We start from the raw sequence: 20,019 nt of genomic DNA on the forward strand, positions 1-20,019 counted from the left end.
TACGGAGATATCGGGGGTTGTACCGGACTTTCAACATCACGACACAGCTGGCGCACCGCGACAGCGTTGAAGTAAATGTCTGGCAACAGATCAGCTTAGCAAGATAGCCAAAAAATACTTGCTCCAAATGCGTGCGATCATATCCACTCGGGAAGATCCGGCCAACCTTGAGCGACAAGTGTCTGGAGCTGGTACGTAGTCAGGAAATGGGCGTAGCTGACAAAAGCCAACAGAGTATTTCCTAAGACCGATCGGAGTGGAACTACGAGTAATCACGAGCGAGTGTACAAGACTGGAGGATCCGAAGCGGCTGTAAGGATCGAAGTGGGGTACTGAGTCGATCTAAGAAACCGGCGCAGCTATAAAGACACTAATACCCACGTCGGTACTGTTCAGCTACACTCATCGGATCTACTACAACAGTCAGTACATCTTGCAAGTATCTGCCAACCTCTACTCACAGCCAACAGAGCTCTTACAACGCCTTCCAGCTAAACATCATCATGCCTGGCGCAACCGCTATCGTCCTCTACCCTCGCAAGGAGGGCTCCACTTTTGACAAGGAGTACTATCTCAAGACACACATGCCCCTCGCCATGAAGCACTGGGGCCCACACGGTCTGAAGTCCTACGCCGTCAGCGAACTCAGTGCCGATGGCCCATACTCCATCTCCTCCGTCATGGAGTTTGACAGCCAAGAAGCTGTTGGAAAGGCTATGCAGGATCCAGGAACCAAGGAGATCATGGACGACGTAAAGAACTTCACCAACTCAGAACCCATCTTGGTTCACGGCAACATTATCGGAACGAGTTAAGCTTGGAACCAAATGGAAGAAACGTCGGCCGATGATGATGAGTGATGGATACGATGACGGGCCTCATGCAGGGCGAGTAGTGGAGACGGACGTGGGATGAGGTTAGCGGCGTGAAAGCTGCATGGAGGGGTAGCTTCGTAGCTGAGATGCCCCGCACTTCGTCCTCCCGAGGCATCTCACATCCACTCACGAATACATGCTCCATCTTGCTCGCATCCTTAGTCAACCAAAGTGATTCCAGACACTCTACTGATCATGATAATTCTAGTGGAAGTTCGCTAGTATCAGAGTATGCCTGTGGTTGCAAATCTCGGAGGAGCAGATTCATACACCAAAGCAGCTGCTAACCTCTTACCATTGGCTGTGATTGTACCGCCCAGGTATGCATAGAGCTGAGAACTTCAGCCCCATCGACAGGGTCACAAAGACACAGCCTCCCTCGCTCTAACAGATGCTTCACCGCTCAAGGCAGACATTTGTGTCACATCTTTGGAGCTGTCTCTTTGTTCTTTCTCCGATTCCCAACACTCTCACACCACACAATCACGCAGCATATCGAGAAAAGAGTGTCCACCGTCCGTGTTGCATGCTAATAGTGACCGATGGACGACCCTTACACATCGTGTCCGGTCGATCGGAAAAGCCGGGAGTTCAGGCTACTCCAACTCCAACCCAAAAACAACGAAGACATAATCAAATGCAACATGCAAACCTACAGGCTCGGGTACTCTCCACCTTACAAAGCTTTATCGTACACATGGGGTGCCAATGCAACCTACACCAACATCGAAATCAACCGTGTGAAAGTTCCAGTCCGCGAGAACTTATGGGACTTCCTACACCAACAGCTGCTTCATGGCAATTACGGGCCATTTTGGATTGACGCCCTCTGTATACAACAGTCAGAAGTTCATGAGCGCAATCATCAAGTACGGATGATGGACTATATATACAGAGATGCTGTATTGGTTTTGATCTGGCTTGGCAAAGAGAGCGACGATAGTGATCTCGCCATGCGGACTTTGGTGAGTTGGGAGTGGTGCAATCCGAGCACTGTACGGCTCATGTTCGCTTGCAAGAACAAATCCGGCAAGACTCTTCTTATGCGTGGAACGAAGGGAGTGACTACCTGGAACTCGAAAGAGGTACTCAGTGTGTTGTCATTATGTAAGAGAAGATATTGGTCGCGCATGTGGATCATCCAAGAAGTCGTGCACGCGGAACGTGTAGAGATTCATTGTGGCTCTGAGATTCTCGAATGGTACAAGTTCGAACAATTGTACTATTATGTAAGTATCATATCCAGATACTATAAGGAGATGGACACGCCTTTTTACAACGCCGTTCGTTCCAGTCCAGCCATGTCCATCGTTAAGACTAGGGCTTCGCATGCGGCGAAAGTATCGGACCAGTATGTGGGCCGGCCCAGCGACATTGCTATCGATTCCCTGATGGAAACATACAATGCCCACGAGTGTGAAGATATCCGAGACAAAGTCTATGCTGTTGTGGGAATAGCGAAGTATGGCTCAACCATCGTAGTTGACTATCGTAAATCAGCAAAGGATGTTCTGCTCGATATCTTCTACCACGCCAGTACCGAAATGAGCTGGGAGGCAAGATGGCGTGAAGATGAACTTGTCCGAATCGGCCAATTGTTGGAGAGAGTTTTGGAAGTTCCTTTTCCGGAGACTGAGATACGATTTCACATCGCTCGCAGCCATGGTCTAACTGCATATCTTGTCGGGAATGAATACAGGGACTTTTTCAGATCCGCCGACTCGGCACGAAAAGAATTTGATAGCCCTGCGAGTTATATTGCAGTAGACAACTAAACACTCAATTGTTTCCTCAATCATCATAAACTCCATTAACGTCCCCACATTACAACATGCGAGCCTTCCAATCCAATTCAAAGCTCCACATGCACCACTACTCACTATCTAATACTATGTACGAGAAGAAGATGCAGACACAAAAGTATATACAGTGAACATTGGCATCTCGTCTCATACTCTTCAATCCAATTGTAATCGACCCAGAGATAATCTCGACCACTTCCTAATTTCATATTCCATCTGTTCAACGTCGGTACTGTCCCTGAGCCTGTTGCTGCGCGAATTTGGCTGCCTGCTGCGCCTGGTCGAAGCTTGCGCCGTAGGCCTGTGTGGGCGGGTTCTGCTGCTGTTGCTGCTGAGCCATGTTGCCATAGCCTTGCGGCGACGACTGTGGGAAGTACTGGCCCTGCGGCGTCTGCGCTGGTGAAATCCAGCCACCAGGGATATTCATCTGTGGGGTTGGTGTCTGGGGAAAGTACTGCTGTTGCTGTTGCTGGTACATGGGGTGCATCTGGCTTGGCGTAGAGTACGCCATGCCGACCATTCCAGACGGCGTTCCAGGCCCGGTAGGCATGCCCATAACACTAGGAGTGCCCATCATACTAGGGGTACCCATCATGCTAGGAGCGCCCATAACGCTGGGCGCACCACCGCCAGTTGGCATTCCCATCATACTCGGCGCATAGGTGCTCTGAGCCTGAGCCATCGCGAATTGCTGCTGCTGCATCTGCTGTTGCATCATCTGCTGCTGGCGTTGCTGAACCTCCATCATTTGACGCTGTTGGTTCTGCAATGTGCGCCTATCGATCTCAGATTGCATAGCCGGAGTATAGCTGTGGCGATTGGCCTTTTGAGCTGCCTTCTCCTTCTCACGGTGATCGATGTAGCCTGTCAGTCCTGTTGGAGGCGGCTTCTGTAGTTTCTTGGGGTTTTGCGACAAGTCCAGAAGAGGAGTGTTCGTCATTCGAGCAACCTGTTCCTGCTCGCGAGCTGATAAGGTGGTGGGCCGTTGATCAAGCAATGTGTCAGCACCACGGCTCAACGGGCGACTAGGTGGACGAGCGGGTCCAGGCGAACCCTGAGGCGAACGCCGTATTTGACTCCAGTCCCCAGAATGTGTGCGGCCGATAGGAGGCTGCATCTGGCTCCAATCTCCAGAGTGTGTGCGACCAATAGTAGGTTGCATTTGACTCCAGTCTCCGGAATGCGTGCGACCGAACGGAGGAGGGGTATGCGACTTGCTTCTCCCATGTCCATACATCATAGGCTGCTGCTGAGTCGCACGGTGCATCACCCAGTCTTCAGGATCCAGCCTCTGTCTATCTGGCTGCTGTGGTGAGGCTGTAGCTGGTTGCCACGCGACCTGTCGTGAGTCGGTTATCTGTGGAGAGTTTGAACCACTACGCATGTGCATAGGCGTGTTTGGTGTGCTTCCTCCAGAGATGAACGATAGTCGATTCTGTTCGTTCGGAGTTGTCGCAAGGTTCTCTTTGGATCGCGAGGCGCTGTTGTCGTGCAACATCTGTGTCATGGTTCCGCTGGTGCCTGGGCGCTTGCCGTCAAAGTCCAGAGCGTACGTTGGGCCAAAATCAATACTGGGCACAGCTGCAGCTGCAGGTGCTCGTGCTGGGTCCAGCACGGATTTGTAGCCATGCGGATCTTCATCCGAAGGAGGCTTTACATTGGGATCTCCGATCATCGTCAAGACGCCACTTCTAGGGCGATCGGTGCGTCGTTCGGGCACCCTTCGTGGTGGAGGCGCAGGCTCCTCCTCTTCAGCAATGCTGGCATAGTCTGGTGTAGAAGTTGATATCGCATCGTCGTCGTAGCGGCTACTAGATGCGCTTGCCTGACGGTGCAGCGTAGGTTGGATGTTGAAAGCGTCGAGAGCTTCGGGGTCGATTACGTCTTCTCGTAAACTATCGAGTCTTGAGCTAGTGGTCGAGAGGGTGTCATCCTCTTCTGAGGCTAGGGGAGACCGACCTGGTACTGGTTTACGAGGTATACCGCCACTTTCGGGGTGTGGGCGGTAAGGGAGCTCGTGGGTAGGGGGCTGCGGCGGCAACTCACTATGTTCTGGAACTGGCGGAGCTGTCGGCTGGTAGCCTGATGGCGAATCGACGAATTCAGAGTGCTCGATGTAGGGCGATGCAGGAATGGTAGATAGGCGATTACCAGAGTTTTGGTTCGATGGAGGTGGCCTTGAGTTTACACCAAGATACATAGACTGCCCCTGATCACCATATCCGTTGTATTCGCCACTGCGCCTACTCTGAATAGTGTCCTGGTTTCTCCAGGCTGCCGCTGCACCTGCACCAGCTATGCCACCTGGAAACGATCCATGTGACGCGTCAGCCATTTGCTGCAGCGTAGCAGAATCGACCGCAGGATTTGGCTTCGCCATAGGCATGTTGGGACGAATGGGCGGCTTTTGATAGGCAGCGTGCTCCTGAGTAGGAGGAAGATCGACATAACCCTGCGGAGGAGCGGACAAATCTGCAGGAGGTGGAGGTAGATTCTGTGGCTCCTTGATAGGGCTCTCATCGTAGTCGGACGCCGAGTCGTAAGGTTGGACTGCTCCATTTGAGGAGCTGGGGAGCACACGGTGCTGGGGAGGAGTCGGCGCACGTTCGTCTTCGTAGGGCGTTTCGTCTCGCGTGAACCTCGACGGTGTGTTCTGGTTGTTGGGTCCATTGACTTGCTCCGATACCGATCGCTGATGGCGTGGAGTGCCGAATGGGTTCGCTGCGGGAGCCGTTCCAACACGACGTGGCTTTTGTACCTCAAAATCGGGGAATTTACGTGTAGGCGATGACTGGCGTGTGGACGGACTAGAGCGAACAGAACCTTGGTCTTCGAATCGTAGACCGCGTGGTGTGAAGCCTGCTCGGCTGACGGTATTCCTGCGACTGGCGCGGCTGTAGATCGATTCAGCGTCCTGGTTTGCGGACATCATACGTGTTGAAGTCAAGTCCTTCAATTGTTTCCTCCACTGGCGCTCTGACCATTTGTCACTGCCTTCGGTATTGATCAAGCCCACAACATCCCACATCTCCAAGTAACCGTACCGTCTGTCAGAAGGCATGGCGAACATCAAACCGCGAGTATCCAACACATCCGCAATCAACTTCTTTGGGCGTCCGTACAGTGAAAATGTATCAAACACAGGGAAGAGGTACTGGAGCATAATCTCAAAACCTGAAATAGCCGGACGCGATTCTGGCATGACAAAGACGAACCCTTCTGTCGTGCTTTCTGGCGTGGAGTGTATTGTAATCTTGCCCTCAATCTTGACCAGCGTGGACTGATCGATTAGCGGCTTCGACTGTGGGTAGATGGCGTAACATGAGTATGCATCCTTGACAGTGGCAATGGCTTTTGTTTTCTTGGTAACCTTCTTGGTCTCGTAGAACTTGATGTCGCCCTTGAGTACTGGCGGCCGCTCGTAAGCGCTGCCCTTCTTTTGTAGCTTCTGCAGTTTGATGTATTCCTTCTCGTCTGGTGGAGAGACAACACACCAGCAGCGGCGCCATGGGGTGCCTGCGCCGAATCGAACGCGCACCCAGTCCTCGTACTTTGCGCACTGCCGATCCAGAATCATGCGAATGTTGTTGAGCGTCTTGCCCTTGCCAGCAATCAATGCGCCCGTGTATGCTTCCGAGAGAGTTGTATGTTCGTACATGGCGAGGCGGATGCCGGCGGTCCATTGCGTAAGCGCGTGGTAGGAATCGAAGTGGAAGAGGAACTTGTTGCTAGCCGCTGTCGAAACGCTGAGGATGTTGTCGAGCTTCTTTCCGTCTTTCAGGGTCATGGAAGGGATCTGGTGGGGTTAGGGAGGCCGTATGGAAGTTATGGATGAACGTACCATGTGGATCGCAGCATCTGTCAGGTTGATGAAGGTCGGCAAGACTTCAGTCTCACCACCGGCCTGGTCCAGCGCACTCGCATCCCATAGTGAGAGGATGGTGCCGACGAGCTGGACGAAGTACTCCTGCCACCTTCGATCTGGCGCGGGACGGCCACCTGCATTGCCGTCAGTATCACAAACAAGCATTGCCTACAGATCTGACGTACGAGTGTCGGTGTCGTGGAACTTGAGGAAATAACCCTCTTGGTACAGCTTGTTCGAGTGGCTGTTCAGGAACATGAAGATGCGCTGCAACTCGGGCAGTGTATCCTGGCTTACTTCCATGACTGGCGGTTGATATGTTTGAATCATGGACATGGGGCGCACTGAGGCTCGGGAATCGCTACGGTCGCGTTGAGTTGCCCGAGAGGGGGGTCGCTCGTTGTTATACGTGTCCAGAGCCGTGGCGGATTGCGCAAAGTTGGCTGAAGTTACCGGTTGCTTGGTAGAGGGTGAAGGCGGAGCGGGGGACGCGGGGCCCGGCGAGGGTCCAGCGGACGGAGGGTTCTTCTGCAAGGTATTCTGGTTGGAACCACCCCATTGTGACATGAACGACAGAACTGTGAAGGGGCGAACAGGGCGCAACATTAGTGAATGTTCTTCCAAAGACCAGCCCTGCTGACACAGTAGGGAGGGCAGCCATTATGTAGCAGGCGCATTATTTACCTCTCTTTGGACGACCCATGGCAGCGACGAGTGGTGGTATTAAGTATAAGTGGAAGGTCTCTCCTCGCTGCGGTACACAATGCAGGTGCTCTACGGGCGCGTTGTCGGTACTGAGCCAGGCGCGCGAGCCACGGGTACACCGGCTCGCTGAATGTTACGATGCAGGGACTAGAGCGTTCTTCGGAAACGAGCGACGAGAGCACAGAATCACAGGCGAGTGCAAAGTGAGGAGGAGGGAAAATTAGGGAACTACAAGGAGCGAAAGAGCGGTAGGCGTAGTACGTATATCTGAGGTCCGTGGTGGAGTTAGACTTGTGGAGGGATTTCTGGGCGCGCGGCAGGGATTAGACATGCCTATGACGCGAACCTTGGAAAGGGTTCTTGGAGATCGCCGAGTTCTGGATGATCCATCTACCGGGTGACAGATTTGTACTTGACTATCCAACTGCCCATGTCTGCGCAGACTGGAAAACGCTCCCCATCAACAGCGACGCATGGCCGCGTGTTCCCAACGCGAGAATCCTTCAAAACACCTCAATGGCCACTGCACGCTTACTCATTGGCTCTTGGTCGTATTCCCAGCCCATTCTGAGGCCCCGTACTAGACTAAATTGGCGGCCGCCCGCCTGTCTTCGGCCACTCGGCATAGGCTTCTCCTCTTCTGGGTAACGATGATGGTGTGGCTGTGCATCTTGGCCTCGAATGAGTTGTTGGCAATAGCGGCCGGAACGCGGCCCACGGAATCTGGGGTACCCAGTTGTGCTTCCCATGCTGTCCGGAACTGTCAAATGCGCTGACCGGGCATACAGATCTTATTTGCATGCAATCCTAGCCGAGTAGCCGTTGCCTTGTATGCTGCATCACTATGCCCGTTTCAGACAGCGACGTTGGTTTCGATATAAATCACCGATTGAGTGACGAATGTGATCGTCAATGGTGGCGTCACGCAAATCAAGGCTGAACTCTATAGTCGTGTACCGGCGGTCGATGCTTTGTTTTACTCCGGCGACTACATATCGGCGGTAACGACGTGTGAAGCCGTCGCAATGCCTCTCTAGGTCTGAGGGCTCATCAAGACGGGCCTTGTTCTGATGAACATGGCCTTGCCTTGCCTTGCCTTTGCATTTGCATTCGTACAAGATGGAGTGATAGATCCTGCCTATGCAAATGGCTGGCATTCAAGACACACGTGATGTCATACTTCGGGACTAGCGCTCCCATGCCTGCGGTACCGTCACTGCTTCGGCAGCTGACAACGCGTTGGGTCGTTTACTCCACTTCGAACGCGTCTCAAGTGCGGTGTTCGCGCATCTCATTTTGATTCTACAAATCGAATTCTGAAACCAATACACGAACTCACCAACGCTTGCAGCCGTCCGCTTCTTCAACGTACCTTCGCTCAAGTCTTGTTGTTCCTGCCAGAGTGTTGGTGGTACCCGCTCTGACTGTGCGCCAAAGCTCCAACGCTCCCAACCACAACGCACGACAATCACTCCACCGATTCGGAAACGCCAAACCTCCATCATCAATCGCTCACGATGGCGCGCAAACGTAAAGTCGTAGATGAGAAGTCCGCGCATACTGGGTCTACTCCCCCAGCCAGCGATGCGACAGACCCCGCCGCGAAGAAACGAAAGATTGACTGGTCGACGGTAGACAACTTTCCTGGCTTCAAAGTCATAGGTGTCGACACCAAGGCACGAAAGAAGCCAGGCAAAGCTTCAACTACACAAGAAAAGCGCAGTGCAAATAGTTGGGAGCACCACAAATACCCTGGTCACCTTATGCCTTTGGACGCAGACATCGTACAGCCAAATCCATTCCAAGGAGCTCCACTGGGCGACCTCCATGTCAAGATCTCACCTGCACGATACTGGGAGAGTACAAACCGCTATCGCAAGTTTACTAGTGAGTCCCAAACTTGTGATACATCCTAAGTCTAATCACGCTAACACGAGCGTTTCAGTAAACGGTGAAGAATTCCAAGTTGGCCAGATGGTCTTTGTGAGAAAAAGCGAACAGGATCACGTAGAGGAGGGACCAGACTCAATCCAGCACTGGCTCGCCAAGGTGCTTGAGGTACGCGCCGGAGACGCCTCTCATGTCTACCTCAGAGTGTTTTGGGCATACCGACCGGAGGATCTACCGGGTGGCCGGCAACCGTACCATGGCAGAGCCGAGCTGATAATCAGCAACCACATGGACATAATAGAAGCCGTCACAGTAGAATCTTCTGCAGAGGTGGCACATTGGAACGACGACCCAGACAGCATGGCACTTCTGGCAGACCAGCTGTTCTTCCGTCAAAGCTACGATATCACAAAGAAGACCAATCGTTTAAGCGTAAGCACTCTCGTTGCAACTGTTTATCTCACACTAATTATGCCACAGAAACTGAACACCTATTGTATCGACAAGCAGCCCAGCAATCCGGACGAGCTTCTTGTCCAGTGTCCACATTGTTCAGAATGGCTTCACGCAGGCTGCCTGAAAGAGCGAGCGCTCCAAGACCTGAGCGCAAAACAAGTGGCGTCCCCACCAAAACCAAAGAAACGAGGTCGGCCCAGCAAGGGCGAACTCGCATCGAGCCAGAGCGAAGCCACACACACCTTCGAGGCAAAGATCAAGGGAGGCAGCAAGACTCGCCTCACAATCATGGAGAAGCATGAAGGAAAGACCAAACGGAAGTGGGATGTAGACATATCGTGTCTCATGTGCGGCGAGATAATTGAGAAGGCTGGAGAAGATACATCAGAGAATGCTGGGGAAGATACATCAGAGAAGGCTGGGGAAGATACATCAGAAAAGCCTGTGACTTCGACTCCAGTCGCTCAAGCCAGCGATGATGTAGACGTCAGAGACATCACCACTCCTACTAAGGCATCTGGTGTTGGCCAAACGTCAACCCGGGATGGTGACGCAGACTCAGTCATCAGTGACGCAGACGACGATCAAGAAGTTGAGGTCAAAGATGCGCCAACAGCTGATACTGAGTCAAAGGGTGAGACTGCTGAACCATCCTCGTCCGACTAACAACTAAATTCCTTACCTAGGACCAAGGAAGAGAGGTCGTCCCCTCGGATCCTTAGGAAAGAAGAGGAAACGCGCTTCTTACAGGTCGATCAAAAAAGCTACTTCACTACATACACAGCGTCTCAAAACAGAGACTGGCAAGGAGGGCTCTCATCCAGATGCTGTACAAGACATGGATACGAGTGCGGTGGTGGTGGCGACTACTACAGCAACAACGGCTTCCGAATCTGCCGAGGACGCGACAGTGACGACCAAGTCTGAACCTACGGAAGAGGTGCCTACAATCGCTACACTTAAGACACCTGCTCCAGCATCCATCAGCGAATCCGTCTTCCAATCTGGTGTACGATCCATGAAGCGACTGCTTTGGCGAGCACGATAATCTCGGCTTAAGCTACACTTTTATTTCCATGTATAAATTCCGGGCGTGTAATGGTAGATACCCTTTGCTATGGCGTACCAACGCCGCGGATTTCGGGGGCGGCCTTTTCAATATCAATACCTATCGATAATTTACATTTCACCATGGCAAACCAGTTCTAATAGTGAATTATACATTCTTACTCTAGCCGGTCTAACCATACGAATCCAGCAGGTAGATGAGGTTCGTTAGTTTCAGAAAACTGGGGGTATATCCACCTAACGTCCCATCCACTATGAAAAAGAATGAAAAACATGAAAACGCCATCGCTGAATGCTGTAGTCCTAATCGCATCATGCAGCTGTCTTAATCCTCCATTTTCCCAAATCCTTTTTCGTTCGCTGGAAGAGGAAGAGATGCCCATCCGTTAAACACCTTGAAAATGCATGTTACCCTTAGTTCTCATCGTTACTCTCCTTCCTGAGACCGCACTCGGTCAGCTTCCCTTTCACAGCTTCCGCTCAACAGGTAGCTTGCTCTTTCCCACCTTCATCTTAAGAAGTAACCTTGGCTTTTCACTACCACTACTACCTTTTTCCACAGTAACGAGTCCGCTCTTACCAGATCCTTTACCATTCAACATACTACTTGTTTCGAGACTCTGACGCTTAGACGGTCTATCATCATCCCCGTTTCCAGAGATCAGTTTGCGTTTCTTGCTCTCTCCCGGGGTGAAGCCTGAGAGAAGCTTAGAAGGAAGGCGTAGCTTGACGATTTTGCTTCTCTTCTGCTTGATCACTGGCCTTGCTATAGATGATGATGGAGTGGAAACAGCAGGACGTGATGGAGGAGGAACGTTGCTGGGTCGAGGTGATGGAGCTGCACTCGGGCGCGGCGAAGGAGCGGCACTGGAAGGTCTTGATGGTACGGTGGAGCCAGATGCGGTTTTGGTCCTAATCTTAAGCTTGGGAGCTGGCAGAGGGACTGGAGATTGAATGGTGGGAGTCGTCGACATAGGCTTCGGTACCTTGATGACCGCCGGTGTTGGCTTCGGAGTTGGCTTCGGAGTTGGCTTCGCTTGGGCCGACGCAGGAGCTGGAGTAGGGACCTTGGGCGGTGGAACCGGAGTCTTGATAACTGGGGCAGGAGCGGAGGGTGCCGGAGTTGGAGGTTTCGGAGCTTGAACGGGAGCAGGTGCTGGAGTTGCTGGCTTGGGGGTTGCTGCTGGAGTTGCAATCTTCTTTGAAGGTTGCATCAGTGGCACCTCTGGGGTCGACGAACGCGAATCTATCTGAGGCGGGGCAGCAGCAGCAGCAGGCGGCGGCCGCGGTGCTACTGCTATTGTTTCATTTGCTGCTGGCGCTGGAGATGCTGGCTTTGACATGGGTGCTGGAGATGGCGAATTATAGACGGTGGGCGAAAACACGACAGATTGACTCCTCGAATAGGCCTGCGGAGTTCCAGCCGTAGACGGTGGAGATGTGGCAGACTTTTTCTTGCCGCCAATCTTGAGCGACAGCTTCGGCAATCCTGGCAGTTTCGAAGCTGGAGCAGTTGCGTCTCGCACGGGCTGAAGTACAGGTAGGGGTTGAGGTAGAGGTTGAGGCTGGGGCTGAGGCGGAGGTATTGGAAGAGCCGAAAAGCCCGCTTTTGCCTCTCGCATCTTCCTTATCCCTTCCTCCACTTGTTCCCGAGGTGGCATCTTTACGGCTCGGAACCTGCTATTGTGTCTAAAGCGCAACAGTCCCTTTCCAACATGTTCCACCTTCCAATAGCGTGGAAGAGCCAATTTGATAGGCAGCTTGTTGACCTTCTGGTTATCAAAGATCATGTCGCAAATGTCCAAAAGCTCAGACATGTCGCTTGTTGACAGTGCTCTTGACTTCAAGGCTTCCTCCAGTACCATTCGAAGGGTGATGTTACCTTGCAAGTCGCTCTTCAATCCTCTCAGAGCCCCGTTAAGGTTCTGTCGAGCGAGAGCCGATGCACGTTCAGCATTGCTGGCTTCGTTTTCGATCATGAGCGTATCTGCTGAGGTTTCAACAGTCTTCTCTGGTGCCCAAACATCTCCAGTAGCAACCTGTCCGATAGCGATGCCGAAGATCCGTAGCAGTTGCTTCCTGAAGTACGGCGAGGGATCGGACCGGATCTCATGCATAAGAAACCTTAACATTGTATCTTTCCGAAACATGCCTAGCCGAATTAAGCATTCCCAAGCCTTCAGGCGTACGTTGTCTGCGTTGCCTAGCTGGGCATACTGGAGAAATTCGGTCGGCTTGAACGGGGTAACGCGGCTCATGACCAACTTCAGTGCACAATCGAGAGCCGTAGTTGTGTAAACGTTTTGATAGGTAGGGATCCACTCATCAAGCCTCTGATGTCGGGTAAGCTCCCCAATGGCTTTGCTTGTGAAATCCTGCTCTTGAGCCCATTCCTCGTGGCTGAGCTCGGAACTTGCGGTGGTCTTCGTGAGCGTCTCCGCAAGACACCGCATCAACGTAGAGATGTAGTGATCGTCGCTGTAATCGTTTCCACGGTTGTCGTTGTACCGCACCAGGTCGAGCAGAAAGCGCTTTGCCTCTAATGGAGATCTCCCATCTTCGCCCTTGATCTTAGCAATAGCTCTAGGTATAGCGCATTGAATCAGGTACATGCTACGATCAGAGAAGTCGTTTGACCGAGTCATGGGCGAGTTGGGCAAGCAAAAAAGCTCGCGGAAAGCTTTCTTCAGATGGAAGAGACCAACCCACTCGGTCCGCTTCAACGCACTCTGAGCCAGGACCATAGCAGCCATGGTTCGTATGCCGTGGAAGTATCGATTGTCCATCAGGGTCTTCACCAAGAAAGTCGAGATTAGTTTATGACCTTCCTTATTCGCGAGGAACTGTATCGACTCTGCTTGTGCAACGACATCCTTATCTTGTTGCAGCTGCGAGACGTACATGTATGATGGCATGTCCTCGATGTTGGTCCGACATATCCACTCAAAATCCGCATCAATACGAATCCACTCGTAAGCCTCGCCCTCTTGTTTGGCCTCATCTTCCGGTGGCCAATCATCTAGTCGCCACTCATTGTGTTCTTGAGGAGACGTAAAGAGATCTCCGAGCATGTAAAAGGTGACGTCTTCTTGTGTTTCACCTGAGGCATCAAGGCCTGCTGCTGCAGCCATACGCTCTTTGTTCAGTCGATTCCTCTTCAGACGCTTGTATTTTGTGTTGTACGGGATCTCCACTTTGACGTTGTTCGAATTGATATCGACAATATGTTCATAGGGTGTGCCATCAGCTTCGTGAATTCGAATGGTCATTGGGCCAACAAAGGTAGGATATCCTGTCGCGGAGCGCAAGTCCCGAGACTTCTCCTTTGCTTCGCGCATGAAGTCGTCCGCGGCGAGACCGTTTTCGATATTTGTTATCGATGAATCAGCCTGGAGCTGCTTGATAGTAAGCTGTACCACTTGCTTCTTCTTGTTAAATGAAGGTACGCAGTGGAAAGTCGGACATCCAGATCCCACGATCCATTGCTGGAAAAAGGACTCCAGCTTTTGATGCCCAACCTTCTCGCAAATGTCGAAGAAGTCGTCCGAAGCAATCGCGCCATTAGGATACTTGCCCTGGCGAGCATTGAACAGCATCCGGTACAAACACCTGTCAACACCGTTCTTTCCACTTTGTTTTACCAGGCGGTTGTGGAGGATGGAGAGTACCATGAGCGATTTCAGCTCCATAAACTCAACCTCGCCCGGATCCAGCTGCAAGATGTATCCAAGTTGCTGTAGCGAAGGGCGCTTCCGGTCCATCTGGATGACCTTGTCAACCATTAGCTTTTGCCGGAAACGCCAATCGTTGCGACCGAACAACTCTCGGAGATAGAGCTCAGCCATGAACCATGAACCACCAACGATGATCCAATGATCTTCAGGATTGTGTGCAATAACATCGACGCCTATCCATTGGCTGGCTACTGCATGTACCAGCACCCTAGTTGTGTGTTCCAGCGGTTCCCATACCGTCTCCGGAAACAGCAAACGAGAGCTGCAGATGGAGAACGAGGCTGTATGCGCAGTATCCCACTCCAAATCATCGACAAATGCGAGCTTGTAAGAGTTGCCGAATGCATAACTCTGGAAGCGCTCGGTGAAGGTATCGAGCGCTCGAGCTAGCATCATGGCGCTGTTCCGGACCTCGTTTTCCTTGCCTGGCATACAGAAGGCATGGACTTTGATGGCATTCTCTCCCAAGCGCTCGTCGTCAAGTGTGTCACGGTACTCTGAGAGATCGACATGTTCGAAGGGGCCGATTACGAAGCCGATATGTTGTGGAAGAACAAGTGTATCGCAGGAGAAGCTGGCTGTCTTTCGAGTAGAGTCGGCGGGATCGAGAATCTTTGTATGTTAGCAAAAAACACATCTGGTACTGTACATGAACACTCACATCGTCTGTCAGTGTACCAGAACAGATGACTTGCATCTCCATGGCCTTCTCTTCCTCGGACAAGTCCACTTGGTCGTCATCCGCGTCCAGCATAACACTATCAGCCTTTTCGGCACCCTCTCTTTGTGGTTGCGCATTCGTATTGGTATCTGGAGTTTTGCTAAGCGCATCCCCCAGCGTTCGTGGGTAACGAATCGAAACATCGAATAGACAGCGCGTTTCACCGTCGTCTATGCACGGAAACAGGCACGATGCTGAACCAGGAAAGGACGAGTTGCGCGTGTAGGCATGCGGGTACCGTGCATCTCCATCCTCCAGTCCGACAAATTGTAGCGCGTCCCGGAAATCGTCCAGTTCGTATTCAATCTCCAGCTTCAGCGGCGCATAAAAGGTGCCCGGGGCGTCGTCGGTCATACCAGCCTCCGAAGGCTTCACTTCCCGAATCTTGACTTTTTCAGGCACAGCAATAACCAGCTCATCTTCCCCGCCCTGTGTATGTCGCGCTATCCGCTCTTTTGCATAGTGGTATTGCTCGAGGCCGGTGCCGGGATATAGCGTCAGGCGCTGGTGAAGGTTCGAGTAGCTAAAGGCGGCCCTCTCTCCCTCGATCTTGATGCTCGTCGGCCTCAGTTGGCGGCAGTTCAGTGTAATATCCCGCAGTTGCGCTTGGTCGGGCTGTATGTCGAGTGTAGTAAGGCCTTTGACGCGGCGCGGTGCAAAACTGAAGTCGAGCTCGAGCTGCTGCTTCAACAGGGTGAAAGAGCCGCCCGACGAGGCGTCGTCCGCTACGTCGGCGAGCTCGTTGGGCGCCATGTTAGGCGACGCAGGCGATCCTGCTTCCGAGATTACGGCGGGTGGGTTGCGGTCAAGGTTTGTGGCGGGTGTTGACTGAGCCTTTGACTGCGATACGCGTAGATGTCCGGGAGTTCGCGACAATGGCCGCTACGCTAAGCGTTGGCCCGTGCGGCTAAAACTGGGGCGCCTGGTTCCGCGCTTCACTAAACGTCACTGCGACCCACTTCACAGACTGAGGATGTGAAATACATGAGCAACCAACGAACCTCAGCGTGTCTCCAGCTACAGTGAAACGTGAATAACTCCAGTATACCCTCGTCAACAGCCACTTAAGAAGACCCCCACGATCTCGCAACACACGATCCAGAAAGCAGTGATCAATACAAACATCCAGACGATTCCAGTCTACAAGACTAGAATGAGCCGAATGCTACTATAGCTACGTCTACTAACCTTCATCGATATGTGTCCCTAAAGCTGGCTCATTCTCTTTCAGACCAGTGAAGTCTCCTTGCACACCACACTACGCAACTACATCTCTAATCTGACTCCGGCCATTTCAAACGTCTTTCTCAATTCCGCTCTCCTTGCACCTCCCACTACGCAACTGCATCTCTAATCTGAATATAGATCAATACCGAGCAACAATGCGATTCTCAGATAGACGCGCGAGTCAGCGGGTACAATGCTTTTGTTACATTCAGTCAAGTTCGTTATAGCAGAGTCATACACCAATAGTACGGACAAACTAGTTTCGTGTCCCGCCGTTTCTTACCCTCTAGAGAGTCATACTTTTTGACACATTAAGTATCACAGGAGCAATATCACAGTAGCTGGACTCAGGAGATGCTCCTACCCGTCCTCTGACTGCGGCTCTTCGAAGACTCGTTTATTAGTGATGACTCTATGAGAGGGTATAGAAGCTTAAAGAACGATACCATGATGTCTCTCTAAACAACACAACCCAAATAGTCTTACATACTAAGACTCTACGTCGTACCTGCGGTGATTGCATCTACTACCCGTCGCCTCTCAACACACAAATCTCGTCATCGAAGTCTCCAAGAACACGATTCAAACTCCATAGATTCCACGATCGAAGATGTTGACTGATAATCCCTTCGACTCTCTGGCTGACGACTACGATGGTATTCGGCAGGAGAGATGTACACTCTATATACAACAGTGGCAAGGCTGGAACTATCACGCCGTCGTATACGATCTCATCATAAAATGTTGGAAGTATAAAGAGAAAGGTAACTGCAGCTATCCCGCAAGTCCCGAAAAAAGTGATATCAAGCCTCATCCCACTCGTGATCGTGTAGAAGGGATTTGCGAAGCCCACAAACCAAACACTTTGAACTTCAAGCCACCGGCACCGAAGCGGGAAGATGCCTATGAGGGATCGTAATGAATATTACAGAGGGTATGAATGGAAAGTAGACGGGGATCCAAATCATCAGGCTGAGGGGTTTGGCGTATGGTTCTAGGGATTTGGTGATCTTCACATGCCTGTGTTGATATGCACACTCATTTTGTACTCATACTCTCGCTTCCATCGACTCTTCTCGATAAATCTTCATAGCCTGTCCTTTGACTGCAGCTTCGTGAAGGATCATACATCACCCACAATGGTAAGAGTGGAGTACAAGAATGAGTCAAAGAAGCCAACGATTCGGATTTGTGAATTGTCAGTCTCCAGCATCGAACTCCCTTACCATGTCAGTACAGCCGGGCTCAGTACCGCACAATATTCCTCCTCCAGCACACCCACCGCCACGATGCATCATATGGGTCCGATATGCTAGCGGTTGCGGTCACGTAGAACTTGAGTATACACCTTCAAGATACTGCTGGACCTTTTATCAATATAGCGACTGTGGCTGTAAACAGCATCCCACGTACGAACAGCATCCAGACATACAACCTCTACCTGGTATATGCTCCACTTGTCCTATCACCGACAGCAGCCGAATTGATAAGTGCCAAAGGGACGAGAAATCTGATGACGGCAGGCCGAAGGATAAGAAGACTATCGCACAGACCCACAGGATGATGGCCAACGTGACGCTGTGCAGGTAGCGAGGACTTCTTTATTGACGATTTCTCTGATATACAAGTTTCAGGGAAGTTGCTATACCCCCTTTGTTACATTTCAGTTACATATTATACTTTGGTGCATGTTTGAGTCTGGACAAACATCGGTTTTAGCCAGTTGTTGTGAATGTCTTTTTTGTATTGAATTGACTAATTGCAAATATGTACCATATTCGTATGTTCTCTTAATGCGTTCAAGACAACGCTATCGCTATACTTTCTTGAGATCTTCATCACATACCACCCCCTCCCATCTACTCATCTTCGTAAACACGTTTCCTTAATCAAACCTCCTCCTCTTCATCCCAACTTCCAACCCCAGCGGCTTCCTCAAAAATCCCTCCCTAGTCTCCAACTCCCCCTGTCGAATCTCAAACTCATACCTCCTAAACACCGTCCCTACAATAAGCGCCAACTCCATCTCCGCAACATTCCTCCCCACACAAGCCCTCGGCCCGTAGCTGAACGGGATAAAAGCCGCCTTTTGTTTTTCCGTGACATTCTCCCAGCGCTCAGGTCGAAACACATCGGCATCTTCGCCCCAGATCTCTGTGGAGTGGTGAATGGTGTATGCGGGAACGGAAAGGACGGTTCCTTGGGGAAAGTGGTGGCCTAGGAGCATTATACCAGGGCCAGGAGGAATAAGGCGAGGAAGACCGAGGGAAGATGTGCTGTGGATACGCATTGTCTCTTTTATGACGGCGTCTAGGTAGGGTAGATCTTTGACCTGGGCGTAGCTTGGTACGGCATCTGCATCTGGCAAGGCGTCGTCTAGTTCCTTTTGTAGCTTACGGACGACATCTGGGTGCTGGAGACAGTGGTAGAGAAGGGCACAGGAGGTGTTGGACGTGGTGTCTGAGCCAGCGATAAGTTGGGTTAGGGCTTCGGCTGTGAGTTCTTCGCGGCCGAGTTTCTGGCCGCTTTCGTCGCGACCTTCCATCAGGCGGGCCAAGAGGTCGACACGATCAGATGGTTTCTCGAGACGTGCATTTACGCGGGCGATTGCTATGCCGGCGAGGTCTTCGATGGCCTTCATACCTTGACTAAAGAAGGGGTCTGGGAGGTGTTTCGCGTAGGGCTTGATGGCAGGGAAACATCCGATGGTTCTAAATGTTGTTAGTCACTAGGATCGGATATGTAGGATTGCAGGGCATGATCTAGACATACCCACTGACTTCTCCTCTTCGGTTCAATACTTCGATAGCGGGAGCATATGTGATTTGCCCCGCCTTGCTAACCTCTGCCTCATCCTTGCCCTTGGCCAGCATACCGAATGGTTCCCCAAACGCCAAGTCTCCAATAACGTCGAAAGCCAGGTAGTTGAACCAGTGGAGCGCATCCATATGATACCATTCTCCCTTCTTTTCAGCGCTTTCCGCCCTTCGATCCCACTGCTTCTGCAGCTCTTCAAGGTTATGATGAATATACTGCTCAAACTGCAACACACTCTTGGCAGAAAAGGTGTGAGACACCGTCTTTCTCTTTCTCGTATGTTCCGCACGATCCCTCGTGTTGAACAAACCACGCCTGATCGACACAAAGGCGTCATAGTACTCGCTCTTTAGGAACCCGTTGCCATGACCGTAGATCTGAGGAATAGCGTCCGCATCCGCAATACTGACATGATGTGGTTGAAGGCGAACGAGTTTTCCGTATTTCTTGTGTGCTTCATGAACAGCGAGATAACGTTTCCCGCGCCGACATTGGTATAAGAGCCAGAGGTTTGTCCAGGCCGCTGGAAATGGAGCTGGGATGTCGCGGATCTGCCAGTTACGGAGGTAAGGCAGGATGTAGAAGATGACCGGGAGGAGGAGGATCGAATAGGGCGTCAACAGGAGCGTTGTTAAAGACATCTTAGGTGATCGTGAGAGAGCCGGAAGAAAGAAAGGAAGAGGACCTGAGCTCTTTATCCGTGTAGAACCACTTTCGCAGTAGCACCGAGCCCAGCGTACTTCGTCGAATCTCGTACAATGGGTGGAATGACTCGCCTCTAACCTCCTCTTCAACGTTTAGACATAGCCCTCTTATAGTCCCATGCCAGTGTTTCTCTACGCCCAGGGTTCACACGTGC

At 51.7% G+C, this 20,019-nt stretch overlaps 6 protein-coding genes across 6 annotated transcripts; 3 read left to right on the forward strand and 3 right to left on the reverse strand.

Annotated features, from left to right (window-relative positions):
* The first annotated feature begins 212 nt into the window (after positions 1–212).
* On the forward strand, positions 213–1,116 carry CC77DRAFT_832495 (hypothetical protein). The gene is made up of 2 exons (XM_018533327.1): positions 213–435; positions 492–1,116. The coding sequence occupies exon 2, from the start codon at positions 504–506 to the stop codon at positions 813–815; it is 312 nt and encodes a 103-aa protein (XP_018387078.1). The 5' UTR covers positions 213–435; positions 492–503; the 3' UTR covers positions 816–1,116.
* Positions 1,117–2,774, forward strand: CC77DRAFT_832471 (HET-domain-containing protein). Its single transcript, XM_018533325.1, has one exon. The coding sequence runs from the start codon at positions 1,418–1,420 to the stop codon at positions 2,648–2,650; it is 1,233 nt and encodes a 410-aa protein (XP_018387079.1). The 5' UTR covers positions 1,117–1,417; the 3' UTR covers positions 2,651–2,774.
* CC77DRAFT_832535 (hypothetical protein) lies at positions 2,774–7,457 on the reverse strand. The gene is made up of 3 exons (XM_018533328.1): positions 6,728–7,457; positions 6,519–6,676; positions 2,774–6,473 (listed from the first exon to the last, which is right to left on the reverse strand). The coding sequence occupies exons 1-3, from the start codon at positions 7,146–7,148 to the stop codon at positions 2,898–2,900; spliced, it is 4,155 nt and encodes a 1,384-aa protein (XP_018387080.1). The 5' UTR covers positions 7,149–7,457; the 3' UTR covers positions 2,774–2,897.
* Positions 7,458–8,584: 1,127 nt separating this feature from the next.
* CC77DRAFT_832476 (hypothetical protein) lies at positions 8,585–10,345 on the forward strand. Its single transcript, XM_018533326.1, has 3 exons — positions 8,585–9,134; positions 9,193–9,569; positions 9,618–10,345. The coding sequence occupies exons 1-3, from the start codon at positions 8,765–8,767 to the stop codon at positions 10,257–10,259; spliced, it is 1,389 nt and encodes a 462-aa protein (XP_018387081.1). The 5' UTR covers positions 8,585–8,764; the 3' UTR covers positions 10,260–10,345.
* A 467-nt stretch (positions 10,346–10,812) lies between these two features.
* CC77DRAFT_1019570 (hypothetical protein) lies at positions 10,813–15,951 on the reverse strand. Its single transcript, XM_018524858.1, has 2 exons — positions 15,057–15,951; positions 10,813–15,007 (listed from the first exon to the last, which is right to left on the reverse strand). Exons 1-2 carry the CDS (start codon positions 15,867–15,869, stop codon positions 11,129–11,131), a joined length of 4,692 nt encoding a protein of 1,563 aa, XP_018387082.1. The 5' UTR covers positions 15,870–15,951; the 3' UTR covers positions 10,813–11,128.
* Positions 15,952–18,228: 2,277 nt separating this feature from the next.
* CC77DRAFT_933446 (cytochrome P450) lies at positions 18,229–19,801 on the reverse strand (the record flags this gene model as incomplete). The annotated part of the gene is made up of 2 exons (XM_018534319.1): positions 18,229–19,054; positions 19,116–19,801. 2 exons carry the CDS (start codon positions 19,799–19,801, stop codon positions 18,229–18,231), a joined length of 1,512 nt encoding a protein of 503 aa, XP_018387083.1.
* Between the last annotated feature and the right edge of the window lie 218 nt (positions 19,802–20,019).

The sequence above is a fragment of the Alternaria alternata genome (genome assembly GCF_001642055.1).
Source record: "Alternaria alternata strain SRC1lrK2f unplaced genomic scaffold CC77scaffold_8, whole genome shotgun sequence".
Taxonomy (NCBI): Eukaryota; Fungi; Ascomycota; class Dothideomycetes; order Pleosporales; family Pleosporaceae; genus Alternaria; species Alternaria alternata.